This window comes from Marmota monax, unplaced genomic scaffold (assembly GCF_021218885.2).
Source record: "Marmota monax isolate L192 unplaced genomic scaffold, Marmota_monax_Labrador192_F-V1.1 WCK01_AAM20220418_F8-fsc00080, whole genome shotgun sequence".
Lineage (NCBI taxonomy): Eukaryota > Metazoa > Chordata > Mammalia > Rodentia > Sciuridae > Marmota > Marmota monax.
In genome coordinates, this window is record NW_026694750.1 from 3,863,798 (window position 1) to 3,880,289 (window position 16,492).

General features: G+C 45.1%; 1 protein-coding gene across 23 annotated transcripts in view; it reads right to left on the minus strand.

Moving 5' to 3' along the window:
• Positions 1-16,492, minus strand: part of Camta1 (calmodulin binding transcription activator 1) — a 767,538-nt gene that overhangs the window by 23,841 nt on the left and 727,205 nt on the right. For 18 of the 23 annotated variants that reach the window (XM_058572711.1, XM_058572707.1, XM_058572718.1 and 15 more), the window contains 5 exons: positions 7,944-8,095; positions 4,911-5,107; positions 4,448-4,526; positions 3,810-4,125; positions 2,906-3,429 (listed from right to left, as the gene is read on the minus strand). In XM_058572711.1, coding sequence (XP_058428694.1) covers positions 2,906-3,429; positions 3,810-4,125; positions 4,448-4,526; positions 4,911-5,107; positions 7,944-8,095 — 1,268 coding nt within the window. The remainder of the gene's footprint in view (positions 1-2,905; positions 3,430-3,809; positions 4,126-4,447; positions 4,527-4,910; positions 5,108-7,943; positions 8,096-16,492) is intronic. The other 5 variants (XM_058572716.1, XM_058572713.1, XM_058572717.1 and 2 more) reach the window with 1 other exon arrangement.

A 16,492-nucleotide genomic window follows, 5' to 3' on the forward strand; every position in this document is an offset into this window, starting at 1 on the left:
GCTCAGCCCCAGCCCCAGCCCCAGCCCCGTATGTACTAGTTCTTGCTGTGGTACTTAGAGGTTATGTTGCTAAGAACACAATGGTTCATAACGGTCAGGATACTCTGGAAAAGTTGTACATAAGTACACTACTTGCCTTGCATTGTACCTTTATCTTTTTTTCCCTCTTCATGCTGGGGATGGAGCCCAGGGCCTCACATATGCTAAGCACGCGCTCTACCACTCAGCTCCCTCCCCAGCTGCTCCCTTTTCTTTTTATACTCATTCATCTGTGAGATGAATCACATTCACTTCATTTCCATTCTTTCTGCTTCTTTTCATTTTAGTTGGTCTCTTACAAGCAGCATATGCTTTTCTTTTTAACCAAAAGCAAGAATCTGCCTTTTAATGGAATCATCATTTACCCAAGTGTGGATGAATCACATTTGAAACATTCTCACAATATTCTTTCCTGTTTATTATTTCTTATTGCTGGTTTTTCCTGTGTTACCATCCTTAAACTTTCCCTAAATGAGCCATTCTTTTTCTCTTTAATAACTTAGATGTTCAGTAGCCTATTTTTCACAGTCCCTATTAGCTTGACATTTTTAACAAGCATATGTCAGTCTATGCTTATCTATCCGTGTCACCAGTGGGAGGAAGTCTACAGCACTCCCTGAATATTGGGCTGCCTTAATGAACTTTGTCTTTATTTCCCCACCTCCCTAGGTCTGTTAAAATAACTTGGAATTAGTTCTAAATTGTTTAAAAATTATTCCTCTCCCACGAAAAGAATCCCTTCCTAGAAATGCCCTCTACATGCAACCACACAATCAACAAGTACGGACATACTGATGCCACTGATTTGATTGATCATCCCTCCAGAACTCTTGTCGTGCTGTTTCTGAAATTGTTTTATTATTTTTAATTGTTATTTTTGCATTTGGCAATATACTTCTTTAGATTGCTGATTTCTTCACAGATGTGTGCTCTTCATTTAGCACAACAGTATTCTCTCAAGACTTGGTGAAAATCTGAAGAAGTTTTTTAAAGGTTATTTTCTATTTTCTGCATCAACTCTGTTTCCGTGAAAGCTAGCCGCTAGAAAGCTGTGCCATCCAACAGCTATTTCAACTTGAATTAAACTTAAGCAGAATGAGAAGTCCAGCTACTGAATTTCACCGCCTTACTTCAAGGGCTCAGTGCCTCCCATGGCCAGGGGCTGCCAGAGTGTGGCGCCTACGGCACATTTCACAGGGCAGAAAGCTCTGCTGGATGGCACTGCATGCTCGACTCAGTCTCCCTCCTCCGAGCCACCAATTTTCAAACTGCTACATTTATATCTATAAACACAGCTCTGGATAGCGTAGTATTGACATCTGGAATAGCTTCCGACAGGAACTGTCTAAAACAGGATTTGGCAAACTATACCAGGCTGAATCCAGCCAGCTACCTGTGTAAATAAAGTTTTCCTGGAATGTGGCCATACACACTCATTTACTACTTTATATGGGTGCTCCTGCGATACAGCAGATTAAATAGTTATGACAAAGTTGCTATGGTCCACGAAGCCCACAATTATTCATTATCTGGCCCTTACAGAAGCAGTTTGCCAGCTCTTTGTCTAAAACATTATTTAATTTGGCAGCTTCCCCAAGACTGCAGGGTTAGAGATTAGTAGTGGGCCTTCTGTCCACGAAGATCAGGAGTCGGGTAAGCAGGCCTGCTTCTCCTCCTGTGCTGACTGGCAGAGGACAGTCATTGGGAACGGCTCAGCACTCAGACCTCTGCTAGGTATGCTGGCCAGGACAGAGGAGCTTCTACATGGCCCTCCGGCTCCACCACTTCCACAGGCACGGGTTCCCTGCTGAATTCCTAGCAGGCTGTTTTCTCCTTTTGTATTTGTTTTGGGTTGGATCAATGGGAAGTTGGAAAGAGAGGAATTCTATCATATGTGCTCCTGTTTCCTTTCAACCTCCTCTGTAATTTTGTTTATTTATTTAGTAGTACCAGGCATTGAACCCAGGGTCTTGCACAACCTGGGCAAGGGCTCTACCACTGAACTACATTCTTTCCCAACCCTGCCCTTACATACTTTAGTTAATGGAATTTGCTAATAGCCTACTGTCAAGTTTACTTCAGTACATATTCTTTTAATCTGTAATGAGTTTAATGCCTTAAGAGGATTCTGTGTTCTCCACATTATAAGGGTAGTCCATTATCAGCTTTAGAGATGTTTTACTGCATTTCATGAGTGCCTCATGCCCTATATGCCCTTTATAATAGCTAGATGATGGCTATGTCGATCAAAGTCACTTTGATAATAGAAATTGTATGTGCAGGCTTCCCAGCTAGCTATTTTTACGGCCTTAAAACAGTGAAGCCCATCATCCTGGATGCAAGGAGGAAGCAGGCAACACACTGTAGGGTCACAGTGAATTCCGAGGAGCTGGTGCCAAGAGGAAAGGCTTTGCTGAGACCTGGGCCCTGATGTTCAGGCCCTCTGCACAGGGCCTGGTTTCACTGAAGGAAAACAAAAGCCCAAGGAAAGAAGATACTTCAAAGTTCTCATGCATAAAGCCAGACTTCTTCTTCTTCTTTTTTTTTTTTGGTACCAGAGATTGAACCCAGGGGTGCTTAACCACTGAGCCACATCCCCGGCCCTTTTTTAATTTTTCATTTGAGACAGAGTCTTGCTAAATTTCTTAGGGCCTCACTAATTTGTTGAGGCTGCCCTTGAACTTGTGACCCTCCTGCCTCAGCCTCTGGAGCACTGCTGGGATTACAGGCCTGTGCCACCACACCCAGCTAGGACCAGACTTCTACCCCTCCACCAGGGAGAAAATTATATAACCCTTGGAAATGAACCTAAAGACCACAGTGACTCTAGGTTGTGGCCTCTGCAGCTTACCTGAGCAGAGCTCACCTGAATGTCATCCATGGGCTGTGAGCATTCCTCGTTTTCTGCACTATCACGGTAGGACCCCATCTCTGTATTCACCACCTCTCTGTTAGCCATCATCAGGACACTCATTGGTTCCCGTGGACGCACCTGTGAAGGTGCCGTGTCCTTTCCTACACTGGTCCCCTTCGGATTTCCAGTCACCTGTACTGTAGACACACCAATGTAAAGATCTTTGGAACTCCACTTTACTACAGGCTGAGATCCAGAGGCTTGGAATGCTGCAGTCTCTGGAGTGGGAGGGGAGAGTTCCCGGCTGTAGTCCCTCACTCCTTCACTGGGGCTGATTGTCTCGGGGACAGACTGCTTAGAACTAGGGCTCTGCTTCCTGATATTTGGCTGTTCCAGACTCAGTGCAGTGGAAAGCAGCTTCTCCTGCCTTGCCTGGAAGTACTCAGGGTTCAATTTATGCTTTTTGGGAGCCGGATAATCTTTGTGGCTCTCACTGCTGTAGTAATTAGAGGGTTCAGACCGAGGTCTTCTCAGCTCTGAAAAGTACAGTAGAAAGGACAGTCAGGACAGGCGATAAAAGTAGGAATCCTCAAGAATTAACACTTTCTCTATGCCTGAGAGACAAAGTGCAAAGCTGGAGCTCAAGACACATCCCTAAGGCTTAAATATTCCCCAGCAGCACACACAGTACTCAGATAGTTCTCCTTCAAAAAGGTGTACTTTTGCATGAACACAGAATTTCTGTTATTTTCCATATGGGGGGGGGGTCACTAAGCATTTTTAAAGGAATACCAAAAACATTAAAAAAATAACCCTTAAAATATGTGAATATCCTATAAACTTTTCTGAGGGCAGTGGCATGAAAGCAAATGGAAGAGCTGTCAAACTCTGAGACACAAAAACTCTAAAGCTTTACCTGGGTTGGTACTTGCAATAACAGTGACTCCTTTGGATATTTCTGGAGAGCTCATGGCCTCACTGTGCCACTGGGCCATCCAGCTATCTGTACTTGGCTCTTCACTTGGAGGACAATGGATCCTGGGGGTCTGTCCCAGCTGCGCCTGCTCGTCCCTCTGCAGGTGCTCCAGACACTCTGCTAGTTTCACGTGACCTCTTGATCTAGCAATACCCAAAGGCAGTCTTCCCAGAGAGTCTGGAATGGAGATGGCCCGACGGTCCCACTTGTACAGCACGACAGCAGCTTCCAAGTGCCCTAGGGCACATGCCCACATCTAAGACAGAAGGGCAGAGAAAGCATTCTCAGTAAGAGTTTGAAGCTCTACTGTATTCTTGCTATGGCTGCCAACCCACAAACTGGTCCCTGCTGGCAACCTTGGTAGGGCCATTCAATGTTACCATCACAAAGACCTCGGATAAATGCTCTGTATCACCAAGGAATGACACTGGGCACTCACAGTTCAGTAAACAGTTAAATTCACCCTAAGAAAACTGTAACATAACAACTCATCTTTTACGCGTTGTTCTCAGATCCCAAAAGAGTCCCTACACCGGTCTGAGAAAATGGTTAGGGGGATAAATAAACCTATTCCTTACCAGAGGAGTACAGGAGAAATGGTCCACATTCAAGGGGTCGACTTCCAGTTCCAAATCAATGCTATCTGCATGCTTCGTGCTGGAAGGGATGGCACCAGAAGTTATTACACGATTAATCCACGTTAAAAGGAATATTAGAGTATTATGAAACCCCACAAGATGAAACTAAACTAGGCATCTAATCTCCCTAATGTGAAAAAATAGAGTGGGATTTCCGAGGTAGCGTGGATTCTCCATCTGGCTAGGAGCCCACAGGAAATGTAAAATACAGCATTTAGTTAGTACCTCACCCGGGAATTCTTGGGCACAATTCATAACGTGTCTTGGAAACTGTCCTCCAAGAAAGCCTTTTGCTCCCAGCCTAGAAAGCTGAGTGGCACTGCTGTCTCCCCATTGGTGGAATCCCTCTAGCAGCTGTGTGCTGGTAGGTGAAGATGACTTGTCATTTGCACCCCAACCTTACCGCCACTTGATGAGGGTCTGGATCAGGGTGGCGTAGCCTTGGGCAGCAGCCAGGTGCAAGAGGGTCATTCCACGGAAAGTCTTGGAATGGATCAGATGCTTGGACTTGGCCCAGCAGGCCCGGCTCATCATCTTCTCACACACAACAACCACACGACTCTCGAAGCAGCTCCCCAAGGTCCCCGTCCCAGAAGTACACTGTCATAGACAAGTACACATTACAAATGGAGGACCACAGCCACTTTACCATATCCAAATTTTGACACAGGAGAAGCAAATGCTTTGTGATTAGTAACTAGAAACGGAAAACAGACAAATAGAACAGGATGGGATAGAGAACAGAACGGGCAGCATGCCTCCAAAGTCAGAGCACTAGGTTAAGTTCCATCACTGGTAAAACCAGCATCTACCACAGCCAGGACTCCAACTCTGAACTCCATGCTGACCATCTTGGGGAAAATGTATGCTGCTGAAAAAAAAAAAAGAAAAAAAGAAAAAGGCTCTAGCTTCCCTATAGTTCCTCCCTGACTTCTTCTGAAAGTCAAGTTACCTAGATGTGGGTGTTTTCCCCTAAATAAACACTTAAAAATATCTGATAACAATTTCTACTTTTTAAAAGAGCATCCTGGGACACAGCTACATCAATGTTCATAGCAGCACAATTCACAATAGCTAGACTGTGGAACCAACCCAGATGCCCTTCAATAGATGAATGGATAAAAAAAAATGTGGAATTTATACACAGTGGAATATTACTCAGCACTAAAAAATAACAAAATCATGGCATTTGCAGGGAAATGGATGGCATCAGAGCAGATTACGCTGAGTGAAGCTAGCCAATCCCTAAGGAGCAAGTGCCGAATGTCTTCTTTGATATAAGGGGGGGCGACTCAAAACAAGGCAGGGAGGAAGAGCATGAGAAGAAGATGACCATTAAATAGGGATGAGAGATGCATGAGAATGGGAGAGAGAAGGGGAATCGCACTGAAGATGGAAGCAGACCCCCATTGTTATGCAAAATTACATATAAGATGGTGTGAGGAAGAAAAAAAGAGAGAGAGAGAGAGAAAAGTGTCATAGAGTGGGCAGAGAGAGGTGATGGGAGGGGAAGGGAGGGGAGGGGGAATAGGAAGGGTAGCAGAATACAATAGACACTAATATGGCTGTATGTATAAATGTGGCTGTAAAACCAATGTGATACTGCAATCTGTAACATGGAAAAAAAATTCATACCCCACTTGAATCAAATGTATGATATATCAAGATCATTGTAATGTTTTGAGCAACTAATAAGAAAAATAAAATAAAAGAGCATTGTGGAAAAGCTTGAGAGGTCCTGGAGTTTAAGTGTTGTTAGAAACAATAAAGGCACACAAGGAGGAGAAATGCACTGAAGTGAACCACGTGGCCTTCTTCCCAGGAATCAGTTGTAAAGGAAGAAAAACAAAACCAACGTCAGTAACCTCAACAGCTCATCTGAGTCCCTGTGGCAGTGGTTTTATGTTTAACACTCTCCCAAATAAATGGCACTTTCAGCCTCATTTGCAACTCTCGTGTTATTTTTAAAGTATTTTTTTTCTGGCAATGAACTCCATAGAATCCAATTAGTATAGAGATACTGTTGTTCAACATTGCTCTTTATTTTTAAATGTGCAAAAAAATGCCTCCAAAAATAAAAAGGCAAATGCTGCATGCAACGTCATCCTCGTCAGAGCTGTGAAGACGTCCCGAAGGAGTACCCTGGGCAATCCCAACACTGTCACTTGACCATGCTGAAGAAGGCCAGGCAGAGCGGCTCTGCATACACCACTCTCTCACACCCAAAATGCCGAATCACCAGCCAATGAAGGAAGAGCAAGGATTTTCTTAAATTAAACAAAAACAGCTCTGTCTCTATCATAGACGGCAAAAATATCATTGATACCAATGCAAGCTGATGACAGTATTCAACGGCAGTTAACATGAGGTCAGGTTACAGGCCAGCAGCTGAATGCATGGGCTCTAAAATACGATATGCCATCCCCTTTATGCATCCTGTGTGGGTGAAAGGAAAAGGTTCTATGGGAAATTCTCATTTCAGCCATGAAGTACCTTAAACAACAATCGCTTTCTTTATAACACTTAGTAATTCAGGGAAAAAGGAGCTATCTTGGCCTTCACAAGAGTTTACAATGTGCCAAGACTCTTCTTTCCACTTTTTGTGAAGACAGAGGAGAAATTAGAAGAAAATTTAAGAGAAGAGTTTTGGGTATGGAATACTATGCTTTTCTTTCATCTGTTATTAAAAATATCACAAATACTTGATATTCATAAGGAGTGGAAAATATTCACTTAAAAGTGAGAATTCTGCAAAAGAAATCCTCATTCATCTTGAAGAGCAAGAAGGGGGGTTATTTGAGGTCTTCAGGCAGCAACTGAATAGTGAAGGGAAGAAACACTACCAGGGCTTTTAACTTCGTCATGAGGTCTCTTGGGAAAGTTTCTGCCTAGGAGACGTCCCAGAACTGAAGTTCCTAAGTGACTCATATACAAAGCTTCAAGACCAAGAGAACCAAACCAATATTTGGTAATCTCCCTGCACTTGGTACATTCCCCATGCAACTGCAGAAAAGACGACGTGAAAGACACTCTCACGTACAATGTTACTGCACGCTGAATGATGATTCCAGAGAATGTCCTGGGCCCTTTCCATATGGTCTTCTTGAGGCTTATGAATTACTGAATTATCTTTTAGGCTCATCTTTAAGACAGAGACTGATTCTGAGCCCAAGCAGATCAGAGTCACCAACCAGCCTCCTTCTGAACTGATGCCCTTAATCCTGCTGCCAGAGGCCAGCAGTGAATTCTGAGACCAGTAAAAACAATCTGAAGATTAGGGAGGAAGCAAGTGAGAAGCCTCTCAGCTCTAAGGCTACCTTCATAACACTCAGGAGTTCAGTACCAGAATGCCATCTGTGCAGGGGAGGGGCCCGGGATTGGCTCCCATGTCAACAAGACACTAACCGAGTGGGAGACGGACAGCACAGGTTCCTACCTGAGCTGGACTCCCTGCAGTCCCACTCCCGTTGCCACCTCCGCTGCTGCCTCCTCCGCTGGCCTGTTTGTGCTGCTGGGAGCCCGTCATCTCCGCCATCCTCCTTTCCATCTGCTCCAGTCGCTCCAGGATGGACATCCTGAACTGGTTATCTAGGACAGGACAGGAGGAGGAGTGAGGTTGTGTTCTGGAAGAAAAGCACTTGACCCATGGTCTGTGCCAGCTTGCAGGACTGGCATCCAAAAGGCCATCAGTAACTCTTCCAATCAGGGATCACTGTTCAGGCCAGGTCCCCAGTACAGAGATGACCCCAACCGAAGACTGACATCTATGGCAGGCTGAAGTTCTCAGCCAAAAGCACAAAAAATCCCTTTATGTCAAAGATCCTGCTTTTGGTTTCCTGTCACTCCATCTCTGTCAAATTCTCAACAACTACCTTGAAGAGATCTGGGAGCCTGCCCTGGGGTGAACACGCCAAGTGACTATCATTTAACGAGCACTAGTGGAGAAGTGGTGGTGCAGGAGAGGAGGAGCTATCGTACCAGAAAACAGTACTATCTGCCTTGTCCAAGCAATGAGTTTTTACAACAAACTAAAAAAAAAAAACGTTTCCCGAGCCAGGCTATAGCTTTTACGCTACATTCGAGAGATTCACTACCTAAGATTCTTACATGTTTCTTTTAACACGTATTTCTGTCAAACACACACAAGTACTTCACCTCCACTTGAGAAAAACGAAGCCGTCACTGTTGGAGATAGGACTACAACTCAAGAGATGAGCTGAGGTTCCATGCCATGAGCCAAGACCAGAACACACACACCTGCACCTTCACACATCTTCGCCCATGTGTTCATGCACACACAAGCACACATCCACCTTGTCAGTGAACAGACCGAGGCGGCCACCTCCTGCTCTGATAGGCAGACTGGGGGAAGCAGGAAGATGCGATAAAGAGCAACAGGTGGGGGCAGAACTTCAGTCAGTCAGGAAAGTAACACTGGAGTGGACCGGAAGTGGGACAAATGCAAAGGCCCTGAGGTACGTCACTAGAGGACCAGGGTGTCTGGTGGCTGACCACAATGACAGGGAGAGCACAGGGTTGGAGAAGTGGGCACGAACTAAACAGGGCACAGCTGCCCAGAACCCTGGCTCTGCCTTATGATAACTGCACAACTCAAACAAAACTTCTGGTGCCTCAGCTTCCTCCGCTCTGGAAAGGGCCAGCAGAGAACTGCTCGAGAACTGCGTGGGTTACGAGGCACACGTGCTCAGAGCACGCCACCTCCCAGGTTCAGCGGGCTAGCCACCATCATCTTTAGCAACTGAAGAGCTGTGATGACAGCTTCTCAAACTGCTACTGGCACAGCTACTTTCAAGACCTGCCCTCTGAGTGAAGGAAGGAGCCACCTGGGTCAGTTTCCTCACCATCCAGGCCACAGACACCAAGACCAGAGGGCAAAGTGACCACTGCATGTGAATGAGAAGGAAGGGCAGGGCCACCCCCTGCAGGAGCCTCTTGCAGCCCTCCCTTGCTTTGCCAGCAGGGGCTCAGACTCTAAACCATCAACTGAGGTAAGTGAGGCCTGAGAGGGTAGCTCATCTGTGTGCCTCTAGGACCCAGTATAACCTTCACATGACAACAGGAATGAAGAGTTTTTAAGAGGGAAGGGGCACAGGCACGTTGTCCCACCTAGGGGACAAAGGTACTCTCTTTCCAGGAGGCTCAGCTAGGTAAACACATAGGAAATACCCTTTCTGCAGGCAATTCCCAGCACTGACTTAACAGCAAATCAATTTTATATCACAAGCCACACAAACAAGGTACTGTTTTCAAGAATCCTTATTTCTCCAGGAACAATACTGAAAGCAAAATCCTCTTTTAAAGTCAAAATAACATCTTTGTTCCAATTTCACACACAATGTTAAATACAGGCAAACAGCATGTTAACAACTTGGAATAAATTTTTCCTGTGATCATCTGCCTGTGGCCATTTTCACCCTGCGACTGTTGTAGGGACAGACAAGGCCAGGCACCGAAGACAGCAGGAAACAGTTTTATTTGGCTGCAGCCAGGTTCAGAGGGCACAGCTTCTGCTGTAATCAATCAATCCCCTGAACCCCAAGTTCATGGGTTCAGGTAGTTTCAGAATTTTATACCCAGCATGTAAGGGGAGGGGCTCAGAAGTTCAGAGTCTGCAGAAGTTCACATAAAAGCAGCTTTTTCTTTCACTGTTCTGGGCAAGTTAACCCTTCAAGGACAATACCTGAGAAGGGGAGAGCGGCTTCTCCCCTTTCTTTCCTCCCTCTGCCAGCTGTTACCAGGGAGCTCAGTTGGTAACTTCTCTTATCTTAGAAATATAGTCATCTCTGTGAAGCCCCTGCTCAAGGCCAGAGGCTTATTTACACATTTCTACAAATTACTATACTAGATACATTTGTGAAAGCCTAGTGAGGGGCTGTCCAGCACCTGGAATGGTGATTTCTTCCCGGCCAATGGCCAAGTAAAACTGGGCAATATGAAAATAGGGAATTTATCTACATTGAACTCTTTTGTAGAGACTCTTGCTGACAGTCCTAAAATCAGTCATGGTGAAGCTTTCTGGAGAAGCCCAGTTAAGACTTTTTGTGGAGGAGGGGGTGCCCCTACATGGCCACTAGTGGAAAACACCAGGAATCTGAAAACCTCACAGGAGAAGCCTTCTTCGCCGAAAGCCAGCTGAACACTGAAAACTCACTCCTCAGCTAGAGCTCAATTCAAAGCAGTGTGACGGTCCCCTTCATGCAGCCCAGGTGAACTCTCTAGCTTATTCAGAGTGACGTCAGACCTCCATTCAGAGGAGACCGAGAAACCTCTGTCAGGCCGAAACAGCCTGGACTAACTCTGCGTCTCAACAGCCACCAACCGGCTGCGTCTCCTGCAAGCCTGAGATCTTGTAGCTACTCCACAGTTCCTGGTGCCTACTGCTCATTTCAGAGCACAGTGAAGCAGAGCGGCCATGGCAGGCCCAGGGTGGAAGGCTCTCTCCAGCTGCCTCCCCCATGCAGGCGGCTTTGTTTGGGCAGAGCTGCAGTGCACTGTGAGTGGTCCCTCCATTCTCCCACTGGGCAGACACTGAAGAAATAAGCCCCCAACGTTACCCAGCCAGGCCGGCACCGCATCACCAGGTGAAGACACTCCAGTAGTCACAAAAATAGCTCCAGGACTGCCACAAAGTTCACTGGCCTTCCTTCCCAGCTGCACCCCCTAATGCTATGCAGGCAGCACCTCACACAGTAAGCGCCTTTGAGCAGCACTTGATGCTCAAAAGCAATTATGTGCCTCTCAACAAAACTGTCATCAGCATAACAGCATCTCTGAGCCTCAATTCCAAAAGCAGAACGGAGTGATAATTACAATAAGACACTGATCTCAGAGGGAAGTGACTGAGCCAACACCCCTGAGAGTGCAGGCCTCTTCTCTGTGCTGACTGAGAACCAGAGACTCTGACACACCTCCCTCCTCTGGGCTCCTCAGTTCGATGGAAAGAAAAGGGTATGTACTCTGAAGCACGCAGGGTGTGATTTGGGCTGAAGAAATGATGACTTAGAAGCAAAATTTCTAAAAAGTCTGATTATACAATAGAGTAAAAAAAAAAAAAAAAAAGCACTTTTTCAAGATTTACTTAAGCACAAATATTTATTGAATACCTATGTGCAAGGCACTGGGGAGCATCCACTAGTGAAAATCCCTGCCCTCAGTTGCTAACAAATAATTCCTGCAACCTGGATGAATCTACATATTTAAACTCCTATGTGGGGCAGAGGAAATGATGTATAGATATAAGGGGACTGATTAATTTGGCTCCAATTCTCACCCATGATGCCACAAACAAAGCCAATTTTGAGAGAGGCCACTGACTCTTCCACCATGAGAACCAGAAGTCACGTAATCAAAGGCCCCAAGAGACTCCAGAGGATCCAGCCAAGGAGGTCAGTGGTCCGATCTCTACCTTCCACCCAACAGTCCTGAGAGTCCTGTTCGTATTTCCGTGGTAGGAAATAAGAATGAGTCACCCCTCTGCCACAGAAAACACTGTTTGCCTCCACACCAGACCTCAGGGAAGAGCTGTACGGGTCTCCTCCTAGTGGCACATGTGACATCCTACCGAATGTGTGCAGATGACAGACAAGTTGTCCAGAGATGGACACCAATCACCTTGAGTATCTTGCCCAAGAAAACAGAAATGCAAGTGCTATGTTTACACTAGGTGCTCTGGCGAGAGGGCAACAGGAGGAGCCGCCTGGCGAGAGCTCTGTGGGTGTGATCCATTCCTTGTTGGGTACGACTCTATGCTTCTGTCGGATCAGCTGGTTCTTGGATCAGGCTTGAACAAGTACTTGGGCTCAGGAGAGAGGAGTCATTGCTTTCACTCAGGAAACAGGCTGGGGTCTTGGGGCAGTGGTTCTTAAAACGTGGACATGGCCAGCAGCAGCAGCCCCTGCAACCACTCTGCTCTATGCTACCATTCCTGCTGTACCTTATGTCTTTGTGTTTTTCCTTTACTTATCTGACTGATCTTTGCCCCTGCATTTCTGTATTTACCTGCTTGGCTTCAGGGAATGGGAAGGATTCCTTCAACCACCACACAATTGTTCCTCCACTGCCTTCAAGATGCACGTACCAATGCCCAAGGCAAAAAGTAAAGAATTCTGTTGGCTTGATGGCAACTGGCTCATGATTCATTCTGCATCCTTTTTGTGGAAGCACCATTTCTAGACTAGGCAACAATGACACAGTGGACAACCACAGGAGCCACGGTAAGTTACTCAGTGTAACCCATTGGGCCAGGGAGGGGAACTAAGCTTGAGTCATGAATGGGGACATCTACATATGCTATTCGGAGTTCTCCTGAAAGGAGATTTGTCCTTCTCCATTTAATCACTTACATCAGAATGAATTCATATATTTTCATGACACTCCGGGTCACAGTGTCTCTGATTCCAATACAGCATTGCAATACTTAGCCTTCTGGTAACATTTCAAACATAGAAAAATGAGGATGAAAAGCAATAGCATGTTACCTAGACACAATAAGCCAATTTAATTAAAAAATAAATAAATAAATAAATAAACACCCCCCCCCCCAAAAAAAAACAAATCTTTTGGATGCACTAAACTACAGAAAAAGAAAACTGTCAGCTTAATTTCTGACTCTCAAAGGCAGATACAGAGTACAGCAGCATATCCAACTACAGTTATACCCCAGTTCTTGTGGTTTTCAATGACATAAGAAAAAATAAAGAAAACGTTTATAACCCAGATGGCATTGAGCATTACAAAGATCAAGAGGAAGGTGAAGAGACAGTGCCCAACCACCCACTGGCCTAAGAGTCAACAAGTGGTTCACTGGGCATTCACAGGTATTTCTGACTCTTGAAGGGATGCATTTTAAAATGTGCCAAATTAACATTCCCTTACATGTTCAAAATTCCTTAGTACCATCAAAGTTTTAAAAGACAGAAAAATTTCAGGAAATCAGACACCCACAGTATGTTCTAAGTTTAGAAAGGTGGAGCTTACTGCTGTAAATGTGGAGAATCCCAAGTGTTTGGGCATCTGTTTTGAGTAAGAAGTGTCTACGCCAAGAAATGGGCCACAAGCCAGACTTCCCAGGCACCGGCACCCAGCAGCACCGCCTGCTTCCTCTAGGTTTTGAACACTCACTTTAAATCTTGGAGGCTGTTCATTTTCATGGCTGTATTGGGTAATGCTGTATGAGGTGGTGCCTGACATTATATCAGATAATTTAGTTTAAAAAATTAAATCCCTTCCTTTGGACCTATAAAATAAACTTAAAACTGGTGTGGTATGGCATGCTCTTTAGCTACTATCCATTTTCAGGGTTCTCTCTTTTCAGAATTCCTGTTCTCCAAACCCACCGGGAATTTTCCATGCCTTTGGATCTTACCAACCTTTCCCCATGTCCACCTGGTTAGCTTCTTATCCTTTAGAGTGTGGCTCAAACACCACTTCAATAGTATTATTAATAGCAGCTGAGCTGCCACTGAGCATCTGTGTAAACATTCACTCTGTGTATTATTTCTGATATTCAAAATAACTAAGATTTTCCTCCTCATTTCACAGAGGAAAAAGTTGAGGCTCAGAAAATCTGTTACACACTCAAGGTCACTCAGCTTGTAAGTACAGGGCAGAGCCGGAGACAGCTGAATTCCAAGCTGATGTTCTTTCCATGATGGGCAATTATCCTGCTATGTCTTGCACTCTGTTCTCACAGTGCTTAGCAAAGAAATGTATGGTTATGTCCTCTGTGTCACCCCCCCACACACACACTCGACACCAGAAAGTGGACACTTTGAAAGCAGGGCCCTTGGCTTGTGTCCCTGGCATGTGTGGATGGAATGTTGCTTTCTAACTTACACATGTGGAAGCCTATTTATCACACAGACTCTGCAATCTCCATTGTGCACAGTGTACAGCTAACTTGTGCACCAATCAGTAGGTTATCACTTGTTCCATGTGGGGGAGAGTGGCAGAAATGATCAAGACACAATAGAGATGGCTTGGAAAACAGGTGAGAAAATGCTTGAGTTTACTTGGCTGGCTGCCATTGAACTTCAGCTTAGGTAAGGAAATTACATAACTACGGTGTTTTGGCTTATCTTCTGGCAGCAAAGCTGGACTATCTGACATCTTCACAGGCAAACCTGAATTTCCCAGCAATGTCACTTCCCTTCAGCCACTGAGCTGCACCTGAAAAATACAGATCCCTAGCTTTTAGGTACTCCCCCTGTTCACTGGCAAAATGGGATGTTCAGAATATAAATAACTGGCAGCACATTTTAGTGAAAGGAGCATATATAATTAGTTACAGAAGTTTTTAACAAGTCTGACAGGTTAAGTTGTTGTACAAACATGAAATTTCAATTGTGCTAAACAAAAGACACATTCTCTAGAACAGCCTCAGAAAGCCTGCATGGACCTCAGAGCCAGCAACCAGTAATGCACAGTATCTTCAAACAAGCCCCTGTCGTATGACTGTGTGAGCTGAGCCACCACAGGTCCTATTGCCAGAAAGTTGAGCCTTGGCAGGTAAATGAATGAAGGAGCAATCGTCAAATACCATCTGCTATTTTAAAACGCGTTATTTGTAGCTCAAGTGCACATGTGCCTCCTGTTGCTATTTGGCCTGGGAGCGAGAGGCCATCTCTCATGCCATTTACAGCCCTTGGCTGCACTGGCAGGAAGAGCTGATGAGGCAGGAGGAGGCCGGACTGGAGCTATTCCTGTAGAGAACTGTAATTGCTGTTTAGGACGTCTCCTAAATTTTTTAGGAAGCTCAGAAAGACAAGGAAAATGAAGTCACTTAATTCCTTCCCAGAATAAATGGGTCCACTAGAGCCCATTAAGCTGCTGCTCCCCTGCAAGCCCTTTAAGATGTCCAAGTGCAGAGGAAAGGGTAAGGGCTAGCCGGAGACGAGGCACAGGCTGTACCACTCTGATTTTCCACAGCAAGGGCTAAATTTAGCCTCAGGAAAAACTGCCATACTCCACTTTCTAAAAACTCTCCAACTCCAAGTACCAAAACACTGAAAATGAAAAGTAGCCATCCTTCTCAGACTTCTTCATTTGTAAGAATTTGGACTCATTTTTCTTCTCCTGGGTCTTTGTTTTACACTATTCTTAAAACTCAGAGCCTTAGACCTGTCTGGAAGAATCACTTAGAATGCAACTCTTAATGACCGAATAACAGCACTTTGCAGACAAAATGTTTCAAGGACAGCAAAGCATCTCACAATGACTTTTCACGTGAAACCTTTTAGTACCAGTTAGAGGTATATGAGGGCAAAATGCTGAGACCTATTCTCCAAGGACACAAAGGCTTAGTGGGATGTCCAAGAAGCCCGGCCACTGAGAGACAGCAGTAAGTGCGCAAGAACACCCCGGATTATGCCGGAGCCAGTGTTGCTGTCAATGCAGGAACAAATCCAATAGGAGCTAAAGGCCGTCAAACAGCAGATGATTAACGGGGGTACAAAAGAGGCCAGGAACTCCAGGGCAGAGCTTGCACCCACCTTTATACAGTTTATCAAAAAACAAAAAATTGCCGGTCTGCTAACTTCAAAAAGCAACCAATTTGGAGGATATCGTCCTAAATAGTTTCAGTGTATCTAAAAAATAAGACACATTAGAGTGGCTCAAGCAGTAACATGCTTGCCTGGCATGCGCGGGGCGCTGGGTTTGATCCTCAGCACCACATAAAATAAAGATGTTGTGTCCGCCGAAAACTGAAAAATGAATATTAAAAAACTCTCTCTCTTTAAAAAAAAATGAACAGAGACATTCTAAAGTAAGTGAAATGGCTGCAAAAAGAATGGGAACACATACTACCACCAAGACACAGATGAACAATCTGGCCTGGACATGGAGATGTAAAGGTGCACGGAAATTGAAATGATTGTACAACGGAAAATGGACAGCAAGAGGCCTGATGCTTAGGAATGGAAAACATTTGAGATGAGGAAACACACAGGCGTTGTCAGGAGGCGT